The sequence below is a fragment of the Callithrix jacchus genome, chromosome 15 (genome assembly GCF_049354715.1).
Source record: "Callithrix jacchus isolate 240 chromosome 15, calJac240_pri, whole genome shotgun sequence".
NCBI classification, from domain to species: domain Eukaryota; kingdom Metazoa; phylum Chordata; class Mammalia; order Primates; family Cebidae; genus Callithrix; species Callithrix jacchus.
Window position 1 is genome coordinate 36,670,079 of NC_133516.1, and position 25,948 is coordinate 36,696,026.

The 25,948-nt window shown below is 42.7% G+C and overlaps 1 protein-coding gene across 28 annotated transcripts in view; it reads left to right on the forward strand.

The window, feature by feature from the left end:
- CACNA2D3 (calcium voltage-gated channel auxiliary subunit alpha2delta 3) overlaps positions 1-25,948 on the forward strand; it is a 923,853-nt gene that overhangs the window by 43,617 nt on the left and 854,288 nt on the right. For 7 of the 28 annotated variants that reach the window (XM_078351196.1, XM_078351197.1, XM_078351206.1 and 4 more), the window contains one exon: positions 18,985-19,064. The exons of the other annotated variants lie outside the window; for them this stretch is intronic. In XM_078351196.1, coding sequence (XP_078207322.1) covers positions 19,053-19,064 — 12 coding nt within the window. In that variant the 5' untranslated portion in view covers positions 18,985-19,052. The remainder of the gene's footprint in view (positions 1-18,984; positions 19,065-25,948) is intronic. 28 annotated transcript variants of the gene reach the window in all.

A 25,948-nucleotide genomic window follows, 5' to 3' on the forward strand; every position in this document is an offset into this window, starting at 1 on the left:
CTTCTGCAGTACCTTTAATCCCAGTCATCTCAGTTAAAAAGGTGTTAGTGATGCTGTTGCCTGTGTGGTGCTTAATTTATAGGAGATGAATTTTGAAGAGTTTGTCGTACTTATCAGATAATTTTATGAACCTTTTGAAACATTTACAATGAGTTTTTATGAGACTTTTGTAACAGTATTCTGTGTATCTCTTTGATGTGGAGAATTGGAGATTGCAGACTTAATGGTCTGAAAAATTACAACATATTTATTTACATTGAAGTGATGATAGATTTCAGGTCATTTTTCCTATCAAAGATATCCTGATGACAGTTTATATTTTGGGGGAACATTTTATGAGTTATAATATTACCTGGGCTACAGTTTTCTTGAATTAAATAGAAAAGTCTCGTGAGATTGTTTTAGGGAAAAGGATTCCACTTAGTCTTCAGATCTTGGGGGAAGCATCTTACTTCCTTTGTGGAGTAAGAATTTCTATGTACAGCATGTCCTGCTGGTTCTTCTGCTTGCACTTAATTCTCTCCATCTTGCATTCTGATTGAGTTATTGAGTTATTCTGTCTAGTTATTGAGACTGCTGTGTCCCCTACTAGGTCATAAGCTCTCCTGGGGTGTTCAGATATTCCCAAACCAGGTATATAGTTGATCCGCAGTAAATTGTACTCACTCAAGCCATATTCAATAGAAAAATGTATGATTTTGCTAGCCCTGCAGAGGCACTGATTGGACCTGATACCCTCCGACTGTGATTAATGCCTCCCCAGCCTTCTGCTTTCTTCTCGCTGAGACATAGCATCTTCTAGTGGCTTCCTTATACCTCTCTACTGTTTGTCATTGCTGCAGAGTCTGGGGATTTGTAACAGCTAAGCTCAGGCTTGGGAGATAACGTGTTCAACTTGACTGGCTCCCGTGGAATCTTGGTGAGGTCAAGGGGAACACATGTGGATTTTTGGGTCTTTGATTTAGTGCAAAGCCAACTTTTAGAATCAGAGCGTGTGGGAGGAGTGATTGTGGTCTAGAGGTCATTTTGTTTGCTACTTTATTACTTGGGGTGCAGAGGAATGGATACCCAATGTAGTTAAGATGGACAGAGCTGCCTGGAGGGAAAGTGAGGTCCCTGTCACTGGAGAAGCTGCAGCAGAAGTGGAATGGAAGTCCATCTGGTTATGACTGTTACAGGAAGCCTTAAGTCTTTGGACAAGGCAGTCTGAAGGGAGCACTGGAGCAGAAGACCTTAAAGGACTCACTTTAGATTCTTATCTTGTCTAATTCAAGGGTGAGTGCGGTGTTTACAGATTATTCTTTGCTTTTGCTTTTCTACTCTGTAAATGACAGTCCCTTCCTTGCCATTTTTTTCCCCCATAGGTTCCTCTTCTTCAGTCCACTGTCTTCTCATTTTTGTCCTAAGCACTTTCCTTCACTCCTTTCTGCTCTGTTTTGGTCTACATTTTTCTTCCTTTCTCTCCTTTCCTATATTTGACTTGTTAGTGAGCCCTTCAGTAGAGCCAGCACAGGACTGTTCTGTTTGACTCCTTGTGATTGAAGGAAGGGATCTTGAGAAGAGGAAGAGTAAAGTGACTGGTGGAAATGAGGTCAGTGGGAACCTCTGCACAGAATCTGGGACACTAGGTTCTCCAGAAATGCTTATGGAATGAATGAGTTTATAACATCCATTCACTTGGGCTAACATGATTTTACATTTGCATGATGGCCAGTAGGTTGTGTTTGGTAATTTCTGCAAAAATATCCTTTGAATTTTCTACCTGATTGGAGTGCTTAACTTTTAAAATGTGAAGATAAGTGAACAGCCCAGCAGTGATGTTGAATAAGTTAGGGTGATTTTGGGGTGCGGGTTGTTTGCAGTGTTAAATGGAGAGCCCATGTTTGGAATTCACCTCCCATGAAGCTATGGGTGCTGAGGAGCCACCTTAGGAGGCCTGGTTTAATTCTATTTACAGGCCAAATGAGATTCCTGGAGAGTATGCCAAGGTCAGCAGACTTCTGAGCATTCCTGCCACTGTTACTGTGGCTGGCCTAGGAGCATGGGACCAGGCCACAGGATTAGGGCAGGCTTATTGACTCTCTGAAGTTTGTTTATGCAAATGAATTCACAATTGATGCAAATGGCAGAGATGAAAGGCCTTCTTAGGTGGTCTTAGCCAGCATTCCCCTGAATCCAAAGGCTTGGAAGAGCCAATTTGCAGGGTCTCATCTGTTTCAATGTTCAGTGCCAGGAAAGCTGACCTGTAAGTGCTGCATCCCAAAGGTTCCGTTCTGAACTCTCACAGTACTACGGGGAAGATCTTCTGTGCACTGGCTTGAAATTCCCTTGCTGCGCTGTTTTATCTTTCTCAGTTTCAGTATGTGTTGCATGGTGACCAAAATGGTGAGATTGAAATGGATGTTTGAGGACACTGAGAATATGAAATGTGCCGTCAAAACTGGCAGGGAAACGTGGTTTATCCTGAGTCTGCTTGTGAGATGTCCGTTAGTTGTGGCAAGAGAGACTCAAGGGGTCATTGGTTTTAAAAGCACAAAACTGAAAAAGTGCAGAACAAAACAAGCAGCTTTTCAGATTTTTTCATAAGCATCAAGGCTGAAGTAGATTCAGTGTTTGGTCTTGAACCTGCAAAGACAGTAACAGCCTGTTTGAGTAGGGTCCCTGCCTACCATGGAGCTGTGGCCCTTGTCCACAGACCCACTCAGCTCACATAAAGGGATTTTTTTGGATATAGTCATTTTTTCTGGACTCCAGAGGTTGAAGATAAAGCTTCATGGTTCATGGAAAGGGACTGGGAACCAAGTTACGTTTTGCTCAGTGGGCCATAGACTCTCGTTTTGATTCTATTTAATGCATTTATTTTACAATTTATTACTGCAGTTCAACTGTATGGAGACACTTGTCTTCATGGAGCTCGTAGTCTAGTAGGAAAAACAGAAAACAAATAAATAAAAATTAAATGGTGACTTATGCGATAAAGAAAACAGAGAACAGTGATAGAGAATAGTGTGCCTCTGTGCAAATGTGCATGTGTGTGTGCTGCATGTACATGTATGTGCATGTGTATGTGAGAGCATGTGTGTGTGTGTGTGTGTGTGTGTGTGTGTGTGTGTGTAGGTGGTGATGATGGATTAGGGGAACATTTCCTTTATGAGATAAAGAAAGGCCTCTCTCTGAAGAGGACACATTTCAGCCAAGATCTGAATGATAATGATTTTTCCAAGTCAAGAGTGAGGGGGAAAGGGCCGGGTGTGGTGGCTCACGCCTGTAATCCCAGCACTTTGGGAGGCCAAGGTGGATAGATCATCTGAGGTCAGGAGTTCAAGACCAACCTGGCCAACATAGTGAAACCCCGTCTCTATTAAAAATACAAAAATTAGCTGGGTGTGGTGGTGGGTGCCTGTAATCCCAGCTACTTGGGAGGCTGAGGCAGGAGAATCGCTTGAGCCCGGGAGGCACAGATGTTGCAGTGAGTCGAGATCGCGCCACTGCACTCTAGCCTGGGCAACAGAGTAAGATTATATCTCAAAAAAAAAAAAAAAAAAAAAAAAGGGAGGGGGGAAAGGATGGCCTGGGAATAGGCCAGTCCATCGGCAGGTACCCAAGCAGCTCTACCAAGAGACCCAGAGAAGACTAGGACAATTTGCCCTTGGGTCCAGTTGACCTTCAAAGAGAGGTTTCCACATCAGACACAATAGGAGCAGAAGTTTGTTGATTCCCAGCATAAATTACTGAGTAAATGTCAAATTATAATTAACAATCAATGTGTATGATAAACGTATTCCTGATTCAGACAAGTCTTAATGGCTAGATTTAGGGCTGCTTGGAGACATGGTTTAGAATGCCAAAATATTGCTGCTGTAGACCTCTGTGTTGATCCTTTTGCCCTAGGAGGGCCAAGAAGTCTCCTTTTCCCTCCCTGCTTCCCTCCCTCCCTCCCTTCCTTCCTTCCTCTTTTCAGTTCAGCAGTATCAGCCAAGGGCAGATCAGTGAGTAAAGCTTTCTTCTATTGGAATCAATTTTGTTCAGTGAAAGCTTTTTATATGATGTCTGGCAAGTGTATATTTTAAAGCTTCTATTCTTTTTAAGAAACCAAATTTTCATCAAACTTGAACTCAGCTGGAAAGATGAGTAGATTTTATTTTGCCATGCAAGATTCCAGTAATTCTCTAGGCTTTGTTAGATGTTAAAACTGAAAGAATTACAGATGGAGTAATTTTTGTGAACCTTACACTGAATCATCAGAGGCCTTATGTATTGATGGAGAGAGCCTGGACAGGGGGCCTGACTGTCCACCTGGAGGAGGAGAGAACATGTGGACCAAACGTTCCTGAAGGACCTTATACATCTGGAACTTTGAGGATTCCCTATATTAGGTACTTTTATGGAAGTTTCATGAGCCTTTTGTCTACATTTTAATGATGACTATTTTTTTAGGAATAGCTGATAATCAGGGAAGTTGCTTTCTGAGGCTTTGTCATGAGGCATCCGTAACTTTGCTGTGCCAAAGTGATCTTCATGGGTTACTGTGAGAGGAGCCCAAGGAAGAGCTTTGATGATTCTTACACCGAATACTTACAGGTCCTGCATTGTTTGTGGTTGTAGTTTCCTTGGGTGGCAGGGCTGATGCCTGGCGGTGGCACTATTCACTCTGGAATGCATTCAGAGCCATCAAAGGACGTGCTGCCATAAGTAAATCATTGTTGCTGAGGAAGGGCAGGTTGTTTACAAACACCCGGATTCCGGATATGAAGTGTTTAATCTCCAACACTGTTGAAAAGAATTATCTAAAATGATGATTAATTAAAACAACTCAGATGCCTCTTGACACTTAGAAGCGCACATGATTAGGTAAGGTGGGACTTAACAAAAAGCTTAAAGGCTTAAACTGTTCAAGCTACCAGCCACATTGTGAGGAGCAGCGTTCTGGCTCTTCAGTTCAGAATGTTTAGTAGCCCAAGGTCTGCTCCTCAAGGACTGTAGTTTGTTGCTCAAATGGTATGCCACTTCCATGGGATATCTTCCCACTGAACTTTGGATTATTCGAGGCCGAACTCCTTGGTGCCTGTCTCTTTCCCTGCGTCTGTCTGCCTGCTCCTTCTGACCATTTTCCTCTCTCTTCTGTCCTTCCTGTCTGTCTGCTTCTCCAACATTCATTCCTGTCTCTGGATGTCATTCTGTCCTCAGCTGGAGCCTACGAAATTCTCACTCTCTACTTCCTCTCCTTCTGACCTCTGGCTGTCTTCTCTCATTGGACAAAGAGAAAGCTCTCTCTCATTTCCACAGGTAGCCTTACCACGGAGCTGTCAAACGTTTTCTTTGCCAGCGCTCCTCTGCACAGCTGAGTGGTCCTTTGCAATGTTTGCCCTGCAGGTCTGCCCTGCCAGTGCCTTCCTCAGGCATCCACCCCTCCACTCTCCCCCTCAAACCCAACAATGCTGTTTACTCTCCCTGGGCTGCCAGTGTAAATCCACATTGAAAGGTGTTCATTTGATTTGGCAGAAAACGTGTTATTCATATTAGGCCTGTGCACTTGTTTTTGGCTGGGCCTTTGACATGTAGTCTTTGGCAAGCCCAGGTTGCTACACATAGCACTGCTGCAAGCTGCTTGGATGTGACAGTATTGTGGGATTTTTTTCCCCCCTCTGGAAATGGAAAGTCTCTCTAAATGTAAAGATTCCTTCTCCTTTTGTTGTACATTAAAGGATGGTCTCGCTTCCTGAATAGCCTACTACATATAGGTGGGGATGATGTAAACCCAGTTGGGCAAGTGGGGGCCTAGAACCTAATGCTGAGTACATGGAGAAGGTGGCTACTAATTTCTATATAACATGTTTTGTACAGTAAAACCTTAGTTCTAGAATAAAATTATGTGAATTAGATTGAAACATACAATTCTTGATATTTGGCTATTTTTGACTTAACAAAACTGGCCATTTCATATGATTCAACTTACTAGTACTGAATGACTAAAAGACAGGGTGGACGTTGTTTACAATAACTCTTTGCTTTCTATTTCATTGATTCATTTATTCAAGGCACATTTGTTGATCATATTTTCTATGCTGAACTTTTTAGTAGGTTTTGGGATTACAAAGAGAAATCAAGTTTTTTTTCCTGCCCTCTAGCCAGGAAGACCAAGACTCAGCCAACTCCAAAACATGTCATGTGTTTCAAGAAGGGCCTCTCGGGGAGTGCTGAGGGCAGGATAGGGTAACCAGCTATCCTGGTTTGCCCAGAACTGTCCTACTTTTAATACTGAAAGTCCTGGGCACTAAATGAACTGGGATCAGTTCACACTAAGGGATGGGGACATTATGGCTCTTTGCAAAACGAACAACTCTGTGACCTGAAATGAAGCCCATTCCTCCACCTTGGAAGAGGCAAGAAGTACATCAGCAGTATAAAGAGTCTGTGAAGCCTCAGAGTGGAGAAAACTGTTTAATATGTTGAACCAGAATTTCTCTAACTTATTTCATCTTGGAACATTTTTTGTGCGTAACATCCTGCAAACATCTTTGGGTCCTCCCCTCTTTTTCCTTTGGGGAAAAATTTCATCATTCTCTATCCTAAAGTGCACATTATTACCTTATATTATTAGCCTTATCCATGATTTTGGCAACAATTAGTATTAAAACAGCCCATCACAAGAGAATTTAATAATAATGTAATTTAAAAAGGTTTTCAGAAGGTTGCTAATGTGCTGTGAAGGGTTATGAGTTACCATAGGCTGTTTTTTTTCTGACACACACAGAACCAGGCTGGTTGCTCACTCTTTCTGTAAGTGCATTTTTTGCACCAAAGGCTGAAGCAAGTTGTTATGGAAACGGAAACAGTCTCTCCTTCTGAGAACAGCACATTGCTAATAATTAGAGAGCATGGCTGAGCAAACTTTAGTGGAAATGATTAATCTTTGCAAAGCACAGGTATGTCTAAAAGATTGAACAGGTGTTGTTTGACCTTTGCACTTTCTAGCCCCAGAAAATTTTAATTTAGAAAGAGCTGAAGAAGCACAGGCTTTGAGTCTTATTTTACAAAAGGAAGTCATCCTTTAATATAATGGTAATTGGCTAATTTAAAATTTTAAAGTTCTCTTCTAAGCTTATAGAGTGTCAATGTGGTTTGTAAACCCTGTGAGCTTGTTAAAATTCAGATTCCTGGGCCTCTGGACTCACTGAGTCGGAATATCTGGTGGATGCTTTTGGAATTTGATTGCTTAACAAACTGTCCAGACGCATTTGACGCTAGTTCATTGGAGCTGGTCTTTGCTCTAGGTTAGGTATCGGTAAACATTTTCTGTAAAGAGATAGATAATGAATAGTTTAGGCTTTGCAACTCTACATCTTTGTAGCATGAAAGCAGCCAGAGACAATACGTAAAGGCAGGGGCCTGCCTGTGTTCCAGTAAAACTTCGCATACAAAAACAGGCAATCGTGGGAAACTATGGCCAAATGGAGGAAGTTGGCCGTAGTTTGCTGACCCCTGCTGTAGGATGTGCTAAGTGATGCCCAATTGTTGAGACTTAAATTTTCACAAATTTGTGTTAAAAGCCAGCCACCCATGCAGAATCCCCCTTCAGTCCTACGGGAAGATAGGCAAAAAGAGAAGATGCCTTTGCTGGGTGAAAGGAGACAGGTTTGAACGATTTGATGGCAAATTTGGGATCTTCTTGCCACCTTTCTCAATTTCGGATGAAGTGATTTCTTGGTTTGGGGGTTATTACGAAAGTGGAATGATGAACTTGAACTGTTTTGAAGAAGAATCTCAGGTGTTTCTGAAAGGAGGAGATGGACGTTTGGTAGTGGCGGTGTTGGAGGAGGCATTGGTTTTTGAGATATTGTTTCCCTTCTTGGTTTCTGCCTTATTCGCTGCTATAGGCCCTTTTGGTTGAGCTTCTGCTGTGTCTTGGGATGGGGGCACTGAAGTGAGGAATCTTAGCCCCATCTGTAAAGTTGGGTTTGTACCTATGCCCTGACTTCCCAGGACACTGAAACTCTTCTTTGAGAGTCCAGACAATTCAGTGACTTAAGGTTTCCTTGCCATTTTCAAGTGTCACCGTAGCACAGACTGTGTCATACACATTGCAGCTGGTTTTTCAATGCTTTTAAAATGCTTTTGAAGTGAAAGGGGCCTCGTTGTGTAAGTGTTCACAGGTGGCATTAGCAAATGGACTCATAGGGGCCACAGAAGAAGTTTCCTGTGACCCTCTGAAGGTTTGCTGAGAAATCAATTCTCAGCAGGTTAATTGGAGAAAGAGCATACACATTGATTTAATTATTGTTTTATGTCATACAGGAGCCCTTAGAATGAAGACCCAGTCCCCAGTGGGGTACAGAAGCTGATATACCATCTTGGGGTTACAGAAAGAATAGGGTCTTGGCAAAACAGGTCGTTGGAGGGGGAGAAGAGGAATTTTGTTGTGGTGCAGTAAATGATTACTAGGGAGAAGTCAGTGGACTTGAAGAGCATACAGTGTTTGGGACAAAGTCTTTTGTCCGCAGAGCGGACAGTTGTTTGATGTAAAAGTCTGTCCAGGTGTGTTGGCAGACTTTGGTCTTCCTTCCTGAGATATGGGTTCAGTTAATGAAAGCTCAGGGAAGGGACCGGAGGGAATTGTTTTCTCCTTTGGTATATCCAGACTTTAGGCCAAGAAGGAACTTAAGAGAATACTGTGCCTTGCCTAACTTTGGAGCTCCTTTTCAGTTCAGCATGCACAAAGTACTGTATTTTGGGGTGTCAGTTTCTGAGCCCCAACACACATTTTAATGTTTTATTGTGTTACACTGGCTTTGGAGCTCATTTGTCCTCAGTGCGTACATCCAATCAGATTATTGGCTTTTCTTCTTTGCTTGCTCCAGGATTCTGTTTTTCCAAATGGTTCGCTTAGTTTCAAATTTCCCTTTTATGTGTTTAAGGAAGGAACAGTTCTCCTGGACCACAGCCGTGAATGCCCTAACACATTCTGCCTTCGATGTATTTCTTTTCATGTCCTTGAAGCTTTTCTTTTTGTATGGCAGCAATTCCTTGCTATTATCTTATTTTCTGATTTCTTTTGAAGGGATAATGATGGTAGCCAATTTGTGCGTTTTATGTTTTAATTCATGTGTGCTCCTACTGAAGCTGATGCTGGAAACAAATGCCATGCACACCTGATCTGTTCTGATTCAGCCTTACAATCTGTTCCCATATGAGTCTGTATATTGTGGTGTCATTAGCTTTGTAGCTTTTTGATACCATTGTCACCTCACTGTTATCAATACAAAAACATTTTCTTTTGACATATTTATATCCAGTTTAAAACTACCCTATATTTATTCATTGCTAGGTGATTTAAAACCTTCCCTTGTTGATTTTTCTTTAAACCTTGGCTTTGAGCAGTCCATGGATTTTGCCTAACCTGCCCCCAGGAAGTGTTGCTTTTTCTTTTGGTTGGGGTTGGGGGAGTGTTCTGGAGGTGTTGGTGGTGATGATTTCAGGCAGCCCCAATGTGAGATTAGGGAGCTGGAGTCAAAAGTTAGAGGGGCCTGGGTTTCCAGTATAGCCCCAGACATCCTGGCTGGGTGACCCAGAGCCTGAGGCTCCTTCTCTGCAACTTGGGGATGATAGTAGTTTACTGGGAGGAAGTTGTATCAAATACGTGTGAAATGTTGAGCTTATGCCTTCCAAAGAGTGAGTCCTCCATAAATGGTAGCTGTTAACATGATGCCAAAGAAAAGGTGGGTAAATGCATTGTATCTGCTCCACAGCGTGAGTCCCTTCCTACAAATTCCACCTCTCCCATCTCCTGAAGCATAAATACCATCTATCTAACTATGCCAGTTCTAACGAGCCCAGGCTATTTTTGACCTAAAATGCTGTGACTCGTTACGATTTCAGCCTTCAAATTCAGGTTTTTTAATCTGTGGCTCGTTATTTTCGGTTTTAGACCGACATTATTTTACAAGAAGAATTTGGCAGGACATGTTCAGTTTCCTCTGTTTCACTCCTAGTAACAGAAATGGTAGGTGGAACAGTCACATTTCAGGACTAGGTTGCTTCCCATCCAGGATGGGTTTTATCAATCCTCTCAAAAAGCCAACTCCTCGTGCTTTTTTTAATGGAATAGTTCACTTTGGAAGACTATTGGCTTTGGTGAATTATCCTGCCTCCACACTTGATCCTGCTGTTATAAAGCTTCCTAACGGGTTTCATTTTTAGGAAATGTCTTTACTTCTTGAGTGAAAACCATCATATATGGTGATGATGCTATTTCAAAAGTTGATCAAGGGCCTGAGACACATGCTGTGCGATGGCTGTAGAGTGCTCTACTTCATGCTCTTCTTATTGCTGCTGAGGCGACATTTTCTTAATTTCACTGGTTTCTGTGTGGTTGGATTCCTACTTCTTTGTCCCCTATATTTATCTTTAACCTCAAGTGAATGTTGCTGCTTTTGTAGTTTAAGAGCAACGTACAGTCTCCACTTCCAGCTCTGTGAAATCAGTAGAAAATGAGGTAAGGATATTTTTTTAAAAAAAGGATTACCTTATTCAAAAATATTACCTTATTTCCACGGATCTGTCATCTGTTTCCATGGAAATAGAATTAGGAGATGGTTTCTGACGATCATTTTCAAGGCTGGCTTCTGATCCCCACTCCAGTTTCCATAGAGATGGAAGCAAAACTAGCAGAAGACAAGGTAAAAAGGAATCCATAAAGTAGTAAGCTGGAGAGCTGCCCAAGAGGAGAGCTGTCCAGATCCTTCTCTGGAGGTTACTGTGTGGTCAGTTTGGTCACGAACCCTCAGTGATGCTAAGACTTGCTGAAAGCTCTGGGGTTAACACTCAGCAAATGCCCTTTGCCCTGAGATGAGAAGCTCTGCTGTTCTCCACCCTTCTTTTTGTCATTTAGACTTGGCTTCAGATACAGCTTCAGCCTTCCTGGGCACCTACCCTGACCTCCTTTCTGGAGTTGTCTCCAAGGCAATTGAGACAATCAGGTATTGATTGCCTAGCAGTTTTGGTAACTCTGGTCTCCCAAGGTGGACAGGAAGAGAGAAGCCAGCTTTTCCCTGCCCAGGGAGTCAGCCTCCCTGAGTCCCTACACTGGCAGGAGCCTTCAGATTGTCTGTCTGCTTTGGTAAGCAGACACATGAAGAAAAAGGCGAGGTTGAGTGGCAGCATCACCAACTGAACTGTGCTTTGCTGTTTCTGAAGGCTGTCTTGGTTGTTTGCCTGGAAATTATGAAATTGGCTTTATGCTTTTACTTAAATGCAGCCAGTCTGCATCTTTAACAGAACAGTTGGTCACATGCCGACTAATTGATACCATGAACAGAAATAATGTGTCAAAATAAAAACTGATGTCCTTTGAAGAAAGCAGTTTTAAAATAAATAAGGATGAAATGAGATGGGCGAGTGGGATTTTCTTCCTTTGGATCCAGGGCTTTTGGTTCTGAGCTACAGAGGGGCAGAGTCTGGGACAGAGACAGGTGAGGCCGCCTAGTGAGGGGTTGGTTTCCAGATCTCTGGAAAGCCTCTGTTTGGAAGGCACTATAGGTGACAGCCTTGAAGCTGCATTTGCATAGCAAACTTGTTTCTTTAAATTTAGCATCTATATTGATTTGAGTTGGTGGCTGACGGTACCCAGCACCGCCTTTTCCCACACCATCAACCTTTTTGGGAAGGGAGGGGTTAGTAGTGGCTTGAAGCTCTACCTTGAGAGGCTGTGCACAGTTCATCCTGAGAAGGTCCTGTGACCCTCATCAGAGGCCCAGCACCTTTTTGATTTTGAAAGAGGATAAAAGGGAAAGAGAAACAGCCATGACTTAGCTGAAGATTAAAGTATTTGACTCGAAGTAGGAATGTGATTGCTTGCATCGTCTGTCAGTACCTCAGAAGTTGCCTCTGGATTACTGACATGCTGGAAGATTTGGAAGGCTGGGCCTTTGGACAGCCTTGCTTTCTTCTGGCTTTCCCAGAAGAAGCTCCTTCCACAGGAACTCTGTTGCTACTCTTGGGGAACCTTTCTCCCATGACCCAGCTAGATTCCTGGGTCTGTAGGTGTTCGGCTGAGATGTTCTAAGGCACCCATCTATGCTCTCATGCCTCCTGCCCAATGGTGGAGAAAACACATATTGGGGGAATTTTCCTGGGATCCTCTGCTATGGACCGAATGCTTATGTTCCCTCAAAATTCATGTATTGAAGCTTAATTCATATTTATATGTTCAAACCAAATTTGTATTCTTATGTTGAAGCCTAATCATGATGGTAACTGGAGATGAGGCCTTTGGGAGTTAATTAGGTCAGGAAGGTGGGGCCTTCATGGTGGGATGAGTGCCCTTATAAGAAGAGAGATCATTGAGAAGGTGGCTGTCTGCAAACCCGAAGTGAGCCCTCACCAGGAACAGAATTGACCAGCAGCTTGGACTCTGAGCCTCCAGAATGGAGAAATGCATGTCTGTTTTTAAGCCACCTAGTCTGTGGTATTTTGTTATGGCAGTAGGAACTGACTAAGACATCTCCCAGAATTCTTCGGCAGAGTCTGTGGGTTGAACCCCTTTGTGACCAGGGCTGTCAGTATCTGTGCCTTGGAATTTCTCAGCCTTAGTTTCTGTGAAGGTTTCTTTTTTTTTTCTTCTTCTTCTTCTTCTTTTTTTTTTTTTTTTTTTTAATTTTTGCATCATATGTCTCAGCTAATGTTCTTTTTTTGGGTTTCTTTTGTCTTTTGCCTTTTTTTGTTAAACCTTATTTGGGAAGAAAAGTAAAATCTTCCAGAAATGTGAATGTAACATCATGAATGACCTCAGCTTGATGTAGTGACTCTACATTTCTGAAAGCCTTGCTTAACCATGCCAGGAGGTGAGTGAAGTACGTGAGACTCTGAGTTGACCAGGTGGGGACCATGCTCAGGCCCATCTGCTGTGCACTTGCTTTGTGCCATGTGTGACGCCAAGTGTGTGACCTTGCTCAGTCCTCACGACAGCTCGAGGAGACAGACCTAGAGTGGGCACACAACAAAGATCTGTTGACTGAGTGAATGAGTGCTACCATCTGCGTTTCACAGATGGGAATCTGAGGCTCATGATTCATGTCAGCCAGGCTCTGTGAACTCCAAAGCCCATACCCAATGTCACTAAGATACACGAACCTCCTGCTGAAGCTAAAGTCCCACCTGGACTGCCCTTAGTCCAAGGAGGCCCAGGCCACAGAGCTGGAATTAGTCAGTTCTCCCAGCTGCCAGCTACTGTCCCCAGCCCCAATCATTATTAGTAGCTATATGTGTAGTTTCTGTCTTGCCTTCCTTGGAGGCCCAGGTCATATGTTGCTTCTTCTTCTGAGTCTTTTAAGGACCATACCTGTCTCCTGCCCTAACAGGCCTGGCTACCTCCTGCTGATGCCCTGGGATGTACTTGGTCAGTCACCCCAGAGTTGGGCATCTTGCATGCACTAAGCCTGTACTTGTCTGCTCAATCTTCCACCCTGGGCAGCTCTTGGGGTAAGGGCTGTGTCTTCTTCTCTATATCCAGCAGGTACTCAGTAAACATTTGCAGAAGGAGGCTACCTGATAGATGCTAACCTTCAGTAGATGTCTCTGAGCTGGTAGACCATCTTGTTGCCCTCATCATGATGAATAACAAAGGCTTCTTAGGGTTCCTGCCCCCTCCCCCACCATACAGAAGGGGAGTCTTCCCTCTTCTCTGTGACTGGTAGATGGTTCTAACCTGAGTGGAAACAGCTGACACTAAGAGTATTCACCCTTCACTTACTGTGAAAAAGGGTTTAGTTGCAGGGTCATTAATCAAGCTGTCAGGTAGAACATGAAGGTCTTATTTATTATATAAGGAGATACTTTATAAAAAAATTGAGCTATGGTGATGAATAGATATTGGACACCAATTATGTTGCTGCTATTAATCAAGATGCTCATACTTAGCAGTAACAACAAACGTGAGTAAATAAACTTCCCCAAGGATGAATTGTACCATTCAAGGATTAACCTCTCATTAAGAACATTGACTACTTACAAATTAGATGTGTAGAAGAGTTAGCAATACCCTGCATTCAGGCAATAGTTATGGATAGGCATAACGTAAGGAGGCATTACTAATTATTTTCAATTAAATCCAAACATATTAATGGGTTTAAAATGTATGTGCCTATTAAAATCTGTCCTAATGTAGACCTCCATTAGACAATTTAAAGATGTTTTTTTTTCTAAGAGCTCTGAGAAAAAAAAAAGAGTTATGTGACTTGCTTCATTTTCACAGCTGACAGGGGCAGGGTAAGGATTTGAGCCCATCACCTATACTTCAAAAATTTTTTGAGGTGCTTTCACATAAATTATTTAATTTGCCTTTAAAAATTTATTTTATTACACTTTAAGTTCTGGGGTGCATGTGCAGAATGTGCAGGTTTGTTACATAGGTATACATGTGCCATGGGGGTTTGCTGCATCCATCACTCTGTCATCTACATTACGTATTTCTCCTAATGCTATCCCTCCCAACCCCCCATCCCCTGCTATCCCTCCCCTAACCCCCCACCCGCTGATGGGCCCCAGTGTATGATGTTCCCCTACCTGTGTCCGTGTGTTCTCATTGTTCAACACCCACTTACTTTTTAAACAATTCTTGTGAGCTAGCCCAGGTTGCACATGCTTCTTATTGAAGAAGTCATGGGTCACTGGTTGATAAAGGCTTTGGAGTTGATTCCCTGTTTTGGTCCAGTTTTCTTGTGATAGGACTCCCCTTATGGCATGATTGTAGGGGAGAAATGAAACCATGGGTGTCCTGGGAGGGCCTGACACATAATAAGCTGTCAGAACACACGAGCTGTTTTAAAAATTATATTCATAATGGTTTGAAGCAAATACCTAAATTTGGAAGCTGATTTTGATACTTTTAATAATCTGGTGGGCTTGAAATGTCGATAAATATACCCTTCTGGAAATGTATTTACAGGCAACAATATTTATCAGAGTTAGGTTTTAGATTGCCCCAGAGCTGAAGTTATAAAGTAATTTGAATGCAAATATGTGTGTTTTCTATGTTAGGACTCATGAAAAATGATGGTGTTTTGGGTAAGCCACTTAGCAGTACACCCTTGTCCAGTACTCACAGAGAACTCATCAGCATTCTGTAATCCCGTCAGAATGGACAAATCTTTTTGCTTTAAATGAGATTTTGCTTGATTGGTATTTTTATTTTGGAAATCCAATTTTAGCTTTTTGTCTCACTTGATAATGATAAATTTGTCTCACTTGATTTTCGATAAATGCCGTCATCCTTTATTGTAAGCATAAAGAAGAAGTAACAAATGGCTTTCTGCAGTGTGATACTGTAATAAATAAAATCAAATGCTAGGAGTCTACTCATCACTGGCATAAATAAATGCATTACTTCTTTTTGGGCAGATGAGAAGAGGATGTTGATTCTAAGTTTATAAAACTTTCATTTCCATTCCTTTGAAAAATCCAACAAATGGCTTTATTTTCACATCTAATATTTCTTCTGTGGATGGAAACTGTAGTCTGAAACAAAAGTTACTACGTTATTTGATTTAGAGTGGCTACGTTAGATAACCCTACTGGTTAATGTGGTTGGGTTTTACTTTGCTGTGGCTGAGTGCTCCACACCTGCTGTGGTTGGTGGTTGGGAAAGTGGACCCTGGGCAGTCACTTCCTTGCTGTGCATTTCCATTGGGATGGCAGAAACTGCTTATCATGCCACAGGCTGGAAGATAAATCCTGGAAGCGCGATATAGCTCAAGTGACAATTTGAAAATAACAATCAGAGCCATGAATAGAAGCCAATGCACAAATTCAGTCAACAAGCAGAGAAACTAATCTATCAGGATTTGGGTGGAAAGCCTATTTCTGAGTTTATTTCACAGCACATTATGACAAACTTTCTTTAAATCACAACTCGTCCCCATGTAAAAGATACAATCTACATATTCTTGTGGGAAACAGAGACAAGGCTTTGCTGTATTTGTCTTCTCTGAAGTTGACCTCGTTTCCCCCCGAAATATTTTTCATGTTGTGGAATGTAATTTACTTGACCCCAACAAAATTGGAATGAAAACTATCACAATTACCAGTGGGTAAGAAAGCAGAATTGAGTTTGGGAGAATCAGGGCATAAAGAAAACATATATATATGTGCTATTCAGAAAACATATTGAAAGAAATGCAGAGAGACTTGGACATTCCATAGTAGTTTGCACCTATTTCTGGTTGATAGGGTTTTAGCATGTGGAGTGGTAGGTGGCTATGGGTTTGTGGTGGTCTGCCCCCTTGCAGGCTGACAGGGAACTGGGGCCTGCGAAGAAGAGGTGACCTGTTTAGTGTCACATAGCTGATTGGTGTCAGGGTTAGATCTGAATCCTGGTCCATATACTTGGGTGCTTTCTGCCAATGTGCCTTTTTCCTCTCTAAAACTTTTACTTTCAGGAAGTCCATAGATTAAAAAAAAAAAAAATCTGTGTATTGTGTTCTCTCAATTTCTAGGTTCACATTTGCCTGAGTTTAAGAAGAGCAAGGCTGGGTGCGGTGGCTCACACCTGTAATCCCAGCACTTTGGGAGGCCGAGGCAGATGGATCACCTGAAGTCAGTAGTTCAAGACCAGTCTGGCCAACATGGTGAAACCCTGTCTCTACTAATTATGCAAAAATTAGCCAGACACGATGGTGCGCCCCTATAATTCCAGCAACTTGGGAGGCTGAGGCAGGAGAATCACTTGAACCTGGTAGGGGCAGAGGTTGCAGTGAGCTGAGATTGTGCTATTGCACTCCAGCCTTGGCAACAAAAGCAAAACTCTGTCTCAGAAAAAAAAAAAAAAAAAAAAAAAAAAAAAAGAAATAGAAGAGCCTTACTTCCTTTCATTTGAAGGAAAGTGGAATTGCCTTGACTGTGGAATCAAAAAGCAGGAATCACCTGCTTTTTCTCCTAGGGCATGCATTCCTGTGCATCTGTGATGGTCTTTTTCAATGAGACACAGCTGTCCCAGGTCAAGCTTCAAGGCAGGGTAATAGTCATGAGCACAAGAACATGTTGTTTTCTATCTCTTTGAGTGCAGGAAATAAGTGCTCTTACAGAGCTGGGAAAACAGAGTGATCAGATTCAGGTTGACTGGGGAAAGCTGGAGCCCTAGAGGTTCTGTCTGAACATTTGGTGCACACTTGACAAACACTTCAGGGTGTGTGCTCCCTCTGGTCATTCCTGCAGCCCCAGACTACAGGTAGGCAATGTTTATATAATTGAGTGAATAGTAGCCACTTCCTGTATTTGTTCACTTAGTTCTGTGCTAAGGCCTTAAGCCCTCCCCCTTGCCCTGTCACCAATTTTGGAGGCATAGAAATGAAGTCTTAGAGAGCTTGGGTCACTTGCACAAGATCATGAGCTTAGAGTCCTGGAGTCTGGGTTTGAACTCAGGCTGTGCTTAGCACTGGCTATAGGAGAAAAGGACATTTGTCTCCCCCAACCCCAGAGCACACATAGGCCTTAGCGCAGCGCCTGCCTCATGTTTCCGTTGCCTTCATGGCTGGTTGACATGTGAAATGGGCCATCCCATAGGGAAGCACTTAATGGTTTATGTGGGTTATTATCATACTTGATGGCATTGAATCCATTCGGGGACATGAGCTTCTGAATTCTCATCTCTTCTTGGTTCGCATTTCTTTGTTTTCTTCTTTGATTCGAGTAGTGAATGTGGGTGAAATGGAGGGAAGTTTTCTTTGGAACTGAAATTCTGGAGTTTTCTGGAGCAAACAGTGTAATGTTGCAGTGTTTATCTCTGTCAGAAACATTCTGAGGTGAGAGCCTCAGCCATTTCGAGTAGTAGCAAGGGTAATGACTTCTCAGTGACCAGGGACTTAGGTTAGGTAGGGAAGCCCTCATGGGAGGATTCACTTGACATTGTGACTACCCCAAGGGCCTGAGTCAAAGGGCCTGTGCCTTAGAAGTGGGAGGGGTTTGTGTATGTTTCCTGTAGGTTCTGTTCATAAATGTTGAAATTCTTCTGTTGACAGGACAGTAATGAACCCATTGGTTAGGAGGGGAAGTAATGGAAAAATTGTTTCAATATCTTAAGTTGTGATTGTTGTACTTTTCAGATTGCAGTTCTTCTAAATGGCTTACAGAAGTTTCCAAGCTCTGCTTTGCCCTGACACATAAGTTCTTTAAGGTACAAAAAGAAATACTTGTGTCAGAATTGAATTTTTTTTTTCCTGCTGAAGAGGAGTTCTTCACAAAAAGTTTTGGAGCAAAGAATTTTGAGCAATTCTACTTTAATTTTTTACCAAGCATTTGCACATTTAAGGGCTCTTAGAAATCCTTAAAAAGAAACTTGCTTAATTTTACCCTGGCATTCTCCAAACTTATTTAAGATCCAAAATTTTATTGTGTCTGCAGCACACTTCTAGAATAGGGCTTTAGATTTTTAGAGTTCAGTAACATGACATCTACAAGTTAAATTATGTTTATTTATAAGCATATTATTTTATAGATTCAATACTAAATCCTGTAGACCAAGGGGTCTACATACTTTTTCTTTAAAGGGCTAGATAGTAAATATTTGGGGCTCTGTAGGTCACAAGGTCTCTGTTGCAACTACCTGACTCCGCTATTGTCCTCTGAAAGCAGCCGTAGACAATACTAAATGATGGACATGGCTGTGTTCTAATAAAACTTTATTTATAAAAACAAGAAGCAGCTGGATTTGGCTTACAGGTCATAGTTTGCCAGTCCTGTGTTAGATCTGATGACCTGGTCTGCTGATCACACTGCTGCATATTCCATGCTGTTCCCTCTGGTTGTAACACACACCTCCTCCTTTAATTCAATAACCCCTACTCACCCTCCCTAACTTGACTCAAGCATTCCTCCCTCAGAGATCTTGTATTCTAGGACAACATGTGGTTTGTTCCCTGTCCACCTCCAGGTCTCTAATGTGTCCTCTGTTCCAGCCCTAAGCAACTGTGGTGCCATCTCTTCTTTTCTTCCCAGCCCCGGCACAACTTTCAGCTCTTGGAGGGAAGAGACCATGTTACTAGTCTGTATCTCCAGCCCTGAGGATGGGAATGAAGGTGAGGATGGTGTACCCAGCAAGTTGTAGGCACTCACTCTAAGCTTGGCGAATGAATATGATGTTGCAGTAACGATACAGTGTTGTGTTGTGTTTGGATGAAATTTTAGAGTTAACAGTAAGTATAGCAGGAAGAAATGTTCTTTTCAAATAGTAATTTTAAGTATTTCCAACGATACAGGTTGGTTGGGTGAATCTAGGGATAAATTCCATATCCTCCCAAGATATATGCTTCTTGGGTGAAGAAAGGAAGAAATGATGCTGCCGTGCACTGTGGTAAATTATGCATGTAAAACAGAAAAGCCGAGTTAAAAATGATAATTTAGGGGGCATTGGGGAAGTATTTGAAAGATTTGAAGGCGTATTTTTTTCCTTCTTTATGTATTAGAGATTAAATGATATAGACCTTTTCCTCTTTTCACCCAGGCCTTTAAAATATTTTTTCTGGTAATTTCTCTTCATACTACATGACTGCTCTAATTACATCTCTAGTTTTAAGATAATAGAACTGCATTTTTAATGTACTCTCTGCTGTATCTGGATTTATGATATCTCTCCTTCCTTATGTCTTCTGAGAAAAAGCTTAACTGAGTTAATATTAAAATAAATTACGTGAATTAAAAGGGAATGAGCCTTTAAAATCTCTGATCCAACCCAAATGCTCACCAATGGCGGACCTCTCCATCTCTGAGGCCAAGACAGCCTTTCTCCTGCCTTCCTCCCTGATGAGAAACCCTACTGAGCTCCAGGAGTGGGCATGACCCCGAGTTGGCCTAGTGAGGAGCAAAAGGAAAGACTGGCCTGATGTTCCCAGAGGTCTGAATGCCATTCATCTGCAAGAGACACTGTGACCACTTTTTCTGAGTCTGCTGCTGGGAATTGGATAATCTTTCAGCATTTTAGGCCCCTTCTGCTGCTGTCCCTGGGAATGCTACAGGACATGGTGCTTTCAGAGTCCTGCAGGGAGAGCAGGTCTTGTCTCAGTGCCACTGCTGATGAATGGAGTGACCTTGGAAGAGTCACTTGACATCTTGGTGTTCAGCCTCCAGATGGCTCTGTGTCTGGAGGGATTGATAGGCCTCCTGGGCTGTCTTAGATGTTGACAAATAAAACTTCATATACCTGGTTGAATACCACCATGTCTGTCTCTTGCTTTGATCTTATAGGAACTGGGTAGACAGAAACTACAGAGATTTTAAAGACTTGACAATTGAAATAATTGATCACCACACTCGTATTATTAATTTTGTTAAAATACAGGCCCTTTCTTCAAGAAGGGCACATCTGAATAAAGGAAGTAGACACACAAATCCGGAACTGCAGGGTTGATGGGATCTATGAAGCACTGTGGGGTGTAGAGGAAGGTATCACTAGTTGTCCATCTGGAATGGGGCTGGAAGTCAGGAAGAGCTTCCCAGGTGAGGCCATGATTGACCAGGGCAGCAGTCCACAACATTTTTGGCACCAGGGACCAGTGTTGTGGAAGACAAGTTTTCCACGTATAGGAGGAATGCATGGATGGTTTCAGGATGAAACTGTTCCACCTCAGATCATTAGGCATTAGCTAGATTCTCATAAGGAGTGCCCAACCTGAATCCCTTGCATGCACAGTTCACAATAGGGTTTGTGCTCCTCTGAGAATCTAATGCTGCTGCTGCCAGTGATGTGGCAGATGTGGAGCTCAAGTGGTAATGCACACTCACTCCTGCTGCATGGCTTGGTTCCTAACAGGCCACAGACCAGTAACGGGCCACAATCCAGGGGCTGGGGGCCACTGAACTATGGTGTTTAAGGATGACCAGATATTTATAATAAAGGGAGGGAGGGTGCCAGGCACTCTGATCAAAGAGAGTTGAACTCGCAAATAACTGTCAGGTCCACAGAGAGAGCATCAAGGGGACAACAGGAGTATGTGCTCTCTCAACCAGCTGCTCAGGACACTCCAATCTAGCTGTGGAACATATGTACACAGAACTCATTGTATAGACTGTTAAATGTAGGTCATGATTGTGCTTTTTCCATCTTTTCTATTGCAACTCACTGTTAATTTTGAAAAGATGAACTGAAAAAAAAATCGAGTAGCAGGAGAGGCTGTACAGGAATAACCCTGTAGGCGTTATGATGATTCAGCACCAAGGACAGTGACATGCAACCTATTCAGCATCAGGACCTGGTAAATCCTTCTATGGTGGTTCATGGGTGCTGAATGTGGTAAGGAATGGCGTTCTCAGCAGAGTTTGTGTTCATGATGTCCTCAGGACTGCACCTATGCCACACTTGACCAGCCTAGGCTATGATGCCTCTTGACTGGTGGCCAAGTGCGTCAGAGTCCATGTATTCCTGTGGTAGACCACTTGGGGTTGGAATCCAACCATAGGGTTGTTCCTGCTGCTGGAACAAATGGAAGGCCATATTTGCTGGGTTTCCTGCCAGAGAGTAGCTTCATGGCTAGAGTTTACTCTCAGCTTCTTCATATAGGAGAGATTTTAATGCCTTTTTCAGGTCAAAGATAATAAGCACAGGATCCCTTCTCTAATAGATCCACAAACCCCAAACTTCCAAAATGGCGAGTATTTGTTTGTTTATCATTAGAGTGGCATTAGTGGTGATATTAGCTGCCAAATTCTGTGTAATATAGAGCATCACTCATTTAGTACTTGGCAGACCCCTCTGATAGCATTTGTGATGTTTGTCCCCAGCAACTCAGGATAATGGATTCGGCCTTTGACTGACTTTGACAAGTTGATGGAATTTTCCCCACCTCACTCCTGCAATACATCCAGCCTGAGTCAAAAGTGAGGCCATGGCATCTAAGCCTCAGGCACAACTCTGCATATTTTATTGCAAGCATGGGCTAAACTAACCCCTGCTTGAGATAAATGAGGGCTAAAATTTATTGAAGCAATTCTTGGACTTTGCAGTTATAAATCCCGATCTTTTCATTTCTACTTGGCCAGGGTGTTGACCAGGAAGCTTTTACATAAGAACTTAGTTCCTAGCGGGACCCAGTGCAGGGAGTCATATTTGCCTGGATAGTTATAGCTAGAAGGATTAGGAAAAGGCTTCCCATGAAACCAGCTCACTGATACTGTGTGTGGCATCTCTGATTGTGAAAGGGCTTGGGTGTTTAAAAAGATTTTTTTATGACTATTTTAAAACAAATTCACTAGAGTTAATTGTGCTCCTGGGCCTTTGTGAGTCTTTGCTGGGTTTGGGGTAATCAGGGCCAGGTTCCTGTCACACAGGGCCCTACTCATAGAAGGACCCACATTGGGTTTAATGCTCTGCTGTCACTATCTTGAAATTCCTAATAAATTTTGAATAAGAAGCCCCACGTTCTCATTTTGCACTCAGTGCTGTAAATAATGTGGCCAGTTCTGGGCTTAATCTAATGTGGATAGAGAGTATGGCCAGAAGACAAGGACCCTGTATAAGTTTGAGGGTTTTGTGTGACTCTACAGAGGGTACCATGGTTTTTAATAGACATTCCATCCATTAATTAAGGTGCATAACTGTCCTCCATGGTAGATAGTCTTAAGACCATTTAGGGACAGGAACAAAGTCGAGCACAAAGGCAGTAAGTGGCCTTGTGGCTCTCCTGACAAGTTTCATTCTTTGCTATCCTGTCCTTCCCTGTCCTTTGAGATCTAGAGGCCAGGAGGTAGGATGGCGGGGTCATCACCGTGTGGTACTAATTGAATATGCTGGGAGAGGTAGAACAGGCTGGCAGGCTGGGCTTCTCTGGATGTAGGATTGGCAGATTGCCTAGCTTCAGGAGGAAGTTATCTGGAGTCCTGAGAATTTGGAGAGCTCTGCTGCAAGTCCCTTCCCACTCCATTGGGCACCATTCACCAGAGGCCTGGTCCCAGCAGTCAGATCCCACATGCAGGCCTATCTTCCCTATCAGCTACAATTCACACCTTTTGTGCCTTAGATTATTTACAAAAGGATTTTTTCTTATGTCATTAAAGTTAATGAGAACACATGATTTTCTACTTTTTGATCCTCATAAATGTGGTTTCCCTGGTTGTCTTAGTCTATCTGGGCTGCTATAACAAACAACATGCCACAGATGGGTGGCTTATAAACAACAGAAATTTATTTGTCCCAGTTGTGAAAGTCTGAGATCAAGGCACTGGCAGATTTGGTGTCTGGTTAGGGCCTGTTTCCTAGTTCACTGATGGAGCTTTCTAGTTGTGTCCTCATACTGTGGAAGGAATGAACTAGCTCTTTGGGACCTCTTTTATAAGGGCACTGATTTCATTCATGTGGGTGGAGACCTCATTATCTAATCATCCTCCAAAGGCCCTACCTCCCAATACCATCACCTTGGGAGTAAGGAAACTGACATATGAATTTTTGGAGGGGCACACAGACATTTAGGCCATGCCATAGTATTCCTCACTGGAAGCAGGGTTGTTAGAAAGTGTCAGTGGCAGGTGAGGTGATGAGGTACCTGGAAAGGGTGAATATTTCTTAAAACTGCTTTAGAAGGGAGAGATAATGGAAGAATACAAGTTTAGGACCTACCGATGGTGGCTAAAAGGTTATGCTCGAGGTGAGTGATGTCTGATGTCCTGCCCTGCCACCAGCACACACACCACTTTCCACCTTCCCCAAATTGAGAGTTTAAAACCTCACATTATTGTACCTTTTATTTTTAGCCCCAGCTGAAATATAAGCATGTCACTATCAGAGTTTCTGTCTAACAAGACCTTTGAATGTGAATCTTAAAGTACTCCTCCTGTTGTGCCTTCCCATCTCTTTCACAGTGACACCATTGGCAGTGAGCCATTTTGCTCAGAGAAAGCAAATCTCTTTTTTCAGTCTCTCTTTATAAGATTATAGGTAAAATGTTCTAGATACATTTTACAAGCATTAGTTGCAGCTGCAGAAGTGTTGAGATCCACTGGATGGAACACAGGGTTGGGGTCTGCAGAGCTGGATTCTAATTCTGACTCTCCTCTAGTGGCCATATGATCTTGGACCAAAGACTTAACTTCTTTGGGTCTCTGTCTTCTCATCTGTAAAATGGGAATGTCTGTCCAGAAACAAAAAAAGAAAGAAAAATCCCCCGATAACTGTCATGAAGATCAAGTGGGATAATATCAGAACCTGCTGTCATATATGGTGGTGAGTTGCTGCTTGATCAATGTAGGTGGAAGCCAAAAAAAAAAAGTGCCATTCTTGAGATGGATTTGTTTTAATCAGTCACGATGAACCCACTCAGAGAAAGTTTTGAAGAACTCATATGAGGCCAAAATATATTCCTGCTCTGGAGAAATGGAGGATAACCCTGAAGCTTAGATGCAGCAGCCTTTTCCATTAACTAAAAGAGAAGCAGAACTGGAGGGGCTTCTGCAAGCAGGGACAATGCTCTGGGACAAACATGTAATCTTCAGTGACTTTTGTGATGGCAGATCACATCAGATTAATGATTTTAAAATGAGTATTTTTCTGCCTTCTGGCCATATTTAATGTTCTCTAATGCCTTTTCTTTTAAAACATCATCAACATCATCATCATAATCATCATCATCATCATCATCATCATCATCCCCAATTTAGTGTTTTCAGTTTCATATCCATGCTGAGCAGTCCAGACCCTTAAATGGATTTGTAATCTAGTACCCAGGGAGTGCCTTAGAAGGTCATGGGCTGTTTTTTGTCTGTGTTTTCAAGTTGAACCGACCGAGTACACGGAAATCGGTGACACGGTCTCTTCTCATGCTTGTGCCTAATGCTGAGGAGTGGCAAATTCAGCCTCCCTTGTGCACAGTTTGGCTTTGAAGAGCTGAGCTTGGTGTTAGGCAGGACTGGGTTTGGGTGTCAGGGCCATACAATTGTGACAAGTTCTGTAACTTCTTCTGGCCTTTCCTTTCTGATATTTGGGAATAATGGTAGATAATGGTCTATACCTCCACAGCACTGCTGTGAAGAGAGAATGTGCACAGAACTCAGATCCAGCAGTCCGTGAAGGGCCCCATAAATGGCTGTTGCTGTTGCCGATTTTATTGCATGGCAACACCACTGTGTCTCCCCTGAACTGGGAAGTGGGAGGTTCTGAGGATGCACTGGCACTGAGGTGGTTTGTTTGGAGGAGGTTTGGGTTTATTTGAGACCTGCTGGCTGCCTTCTAGCACATTCATGGTCTCCCTGCAAGTTTTCTTTAGAATGTCTTGTGCCATCAATAATGACAAAACCTGGGATGCAGTGTTTTCTTTTTAATTCCCTGTCAGTCAGCAGTGCCAAGTGAATCAAGAGTGGGTGGCCCTTCATCCTCCCACTTCCAGAAAGTTCTTTCAATGACTGCTTGGAGGTGGAGAAGAAGACTTTTATTTTTAACACAAGTGATGTGTTTTGACAAGAATGTATCGCTGTGGAGAGTTTATGCTAAAGGGGAAGTGCTTGCAGTTACAAATGGAGCTTTCCTTCTGCAAACAGGGCATTGATACTTGAGATTCACCATGCAACATGCAGGTGACAACATATAATTGAGGCAGGAATGGTGTGACATGCACAGTATTCTTTGGTACAAACATGGAAACCATAGCAGTAGCCAAACAGACTCTTAGGTTATTGAAAACCCAGACACCTAGGGTGAACGTAGGAGTCCACAGAGGGCACATGCTTTAGAGGGTTGGAGCTTCAGGGTGCTGGGCAGATGACTCTTCTCTGAGTCTGTTTTTTCCCCTGTAAAGCAAGGAATGAGCACAAGAGCCATGAGGCAGTCTCAACTCCCTACGTGCTTTTCCCCTATGTGAGGGGTGTGTGTGTGTGTGTGTGTGTGTGTGTGTGTGTGTGTATTCACACCATACTGGCTGTAGATTGTTCTCTGGGGACAATTGATGCTGCCTTCCTGGTAATTCAGCCCAAGAAATGGACC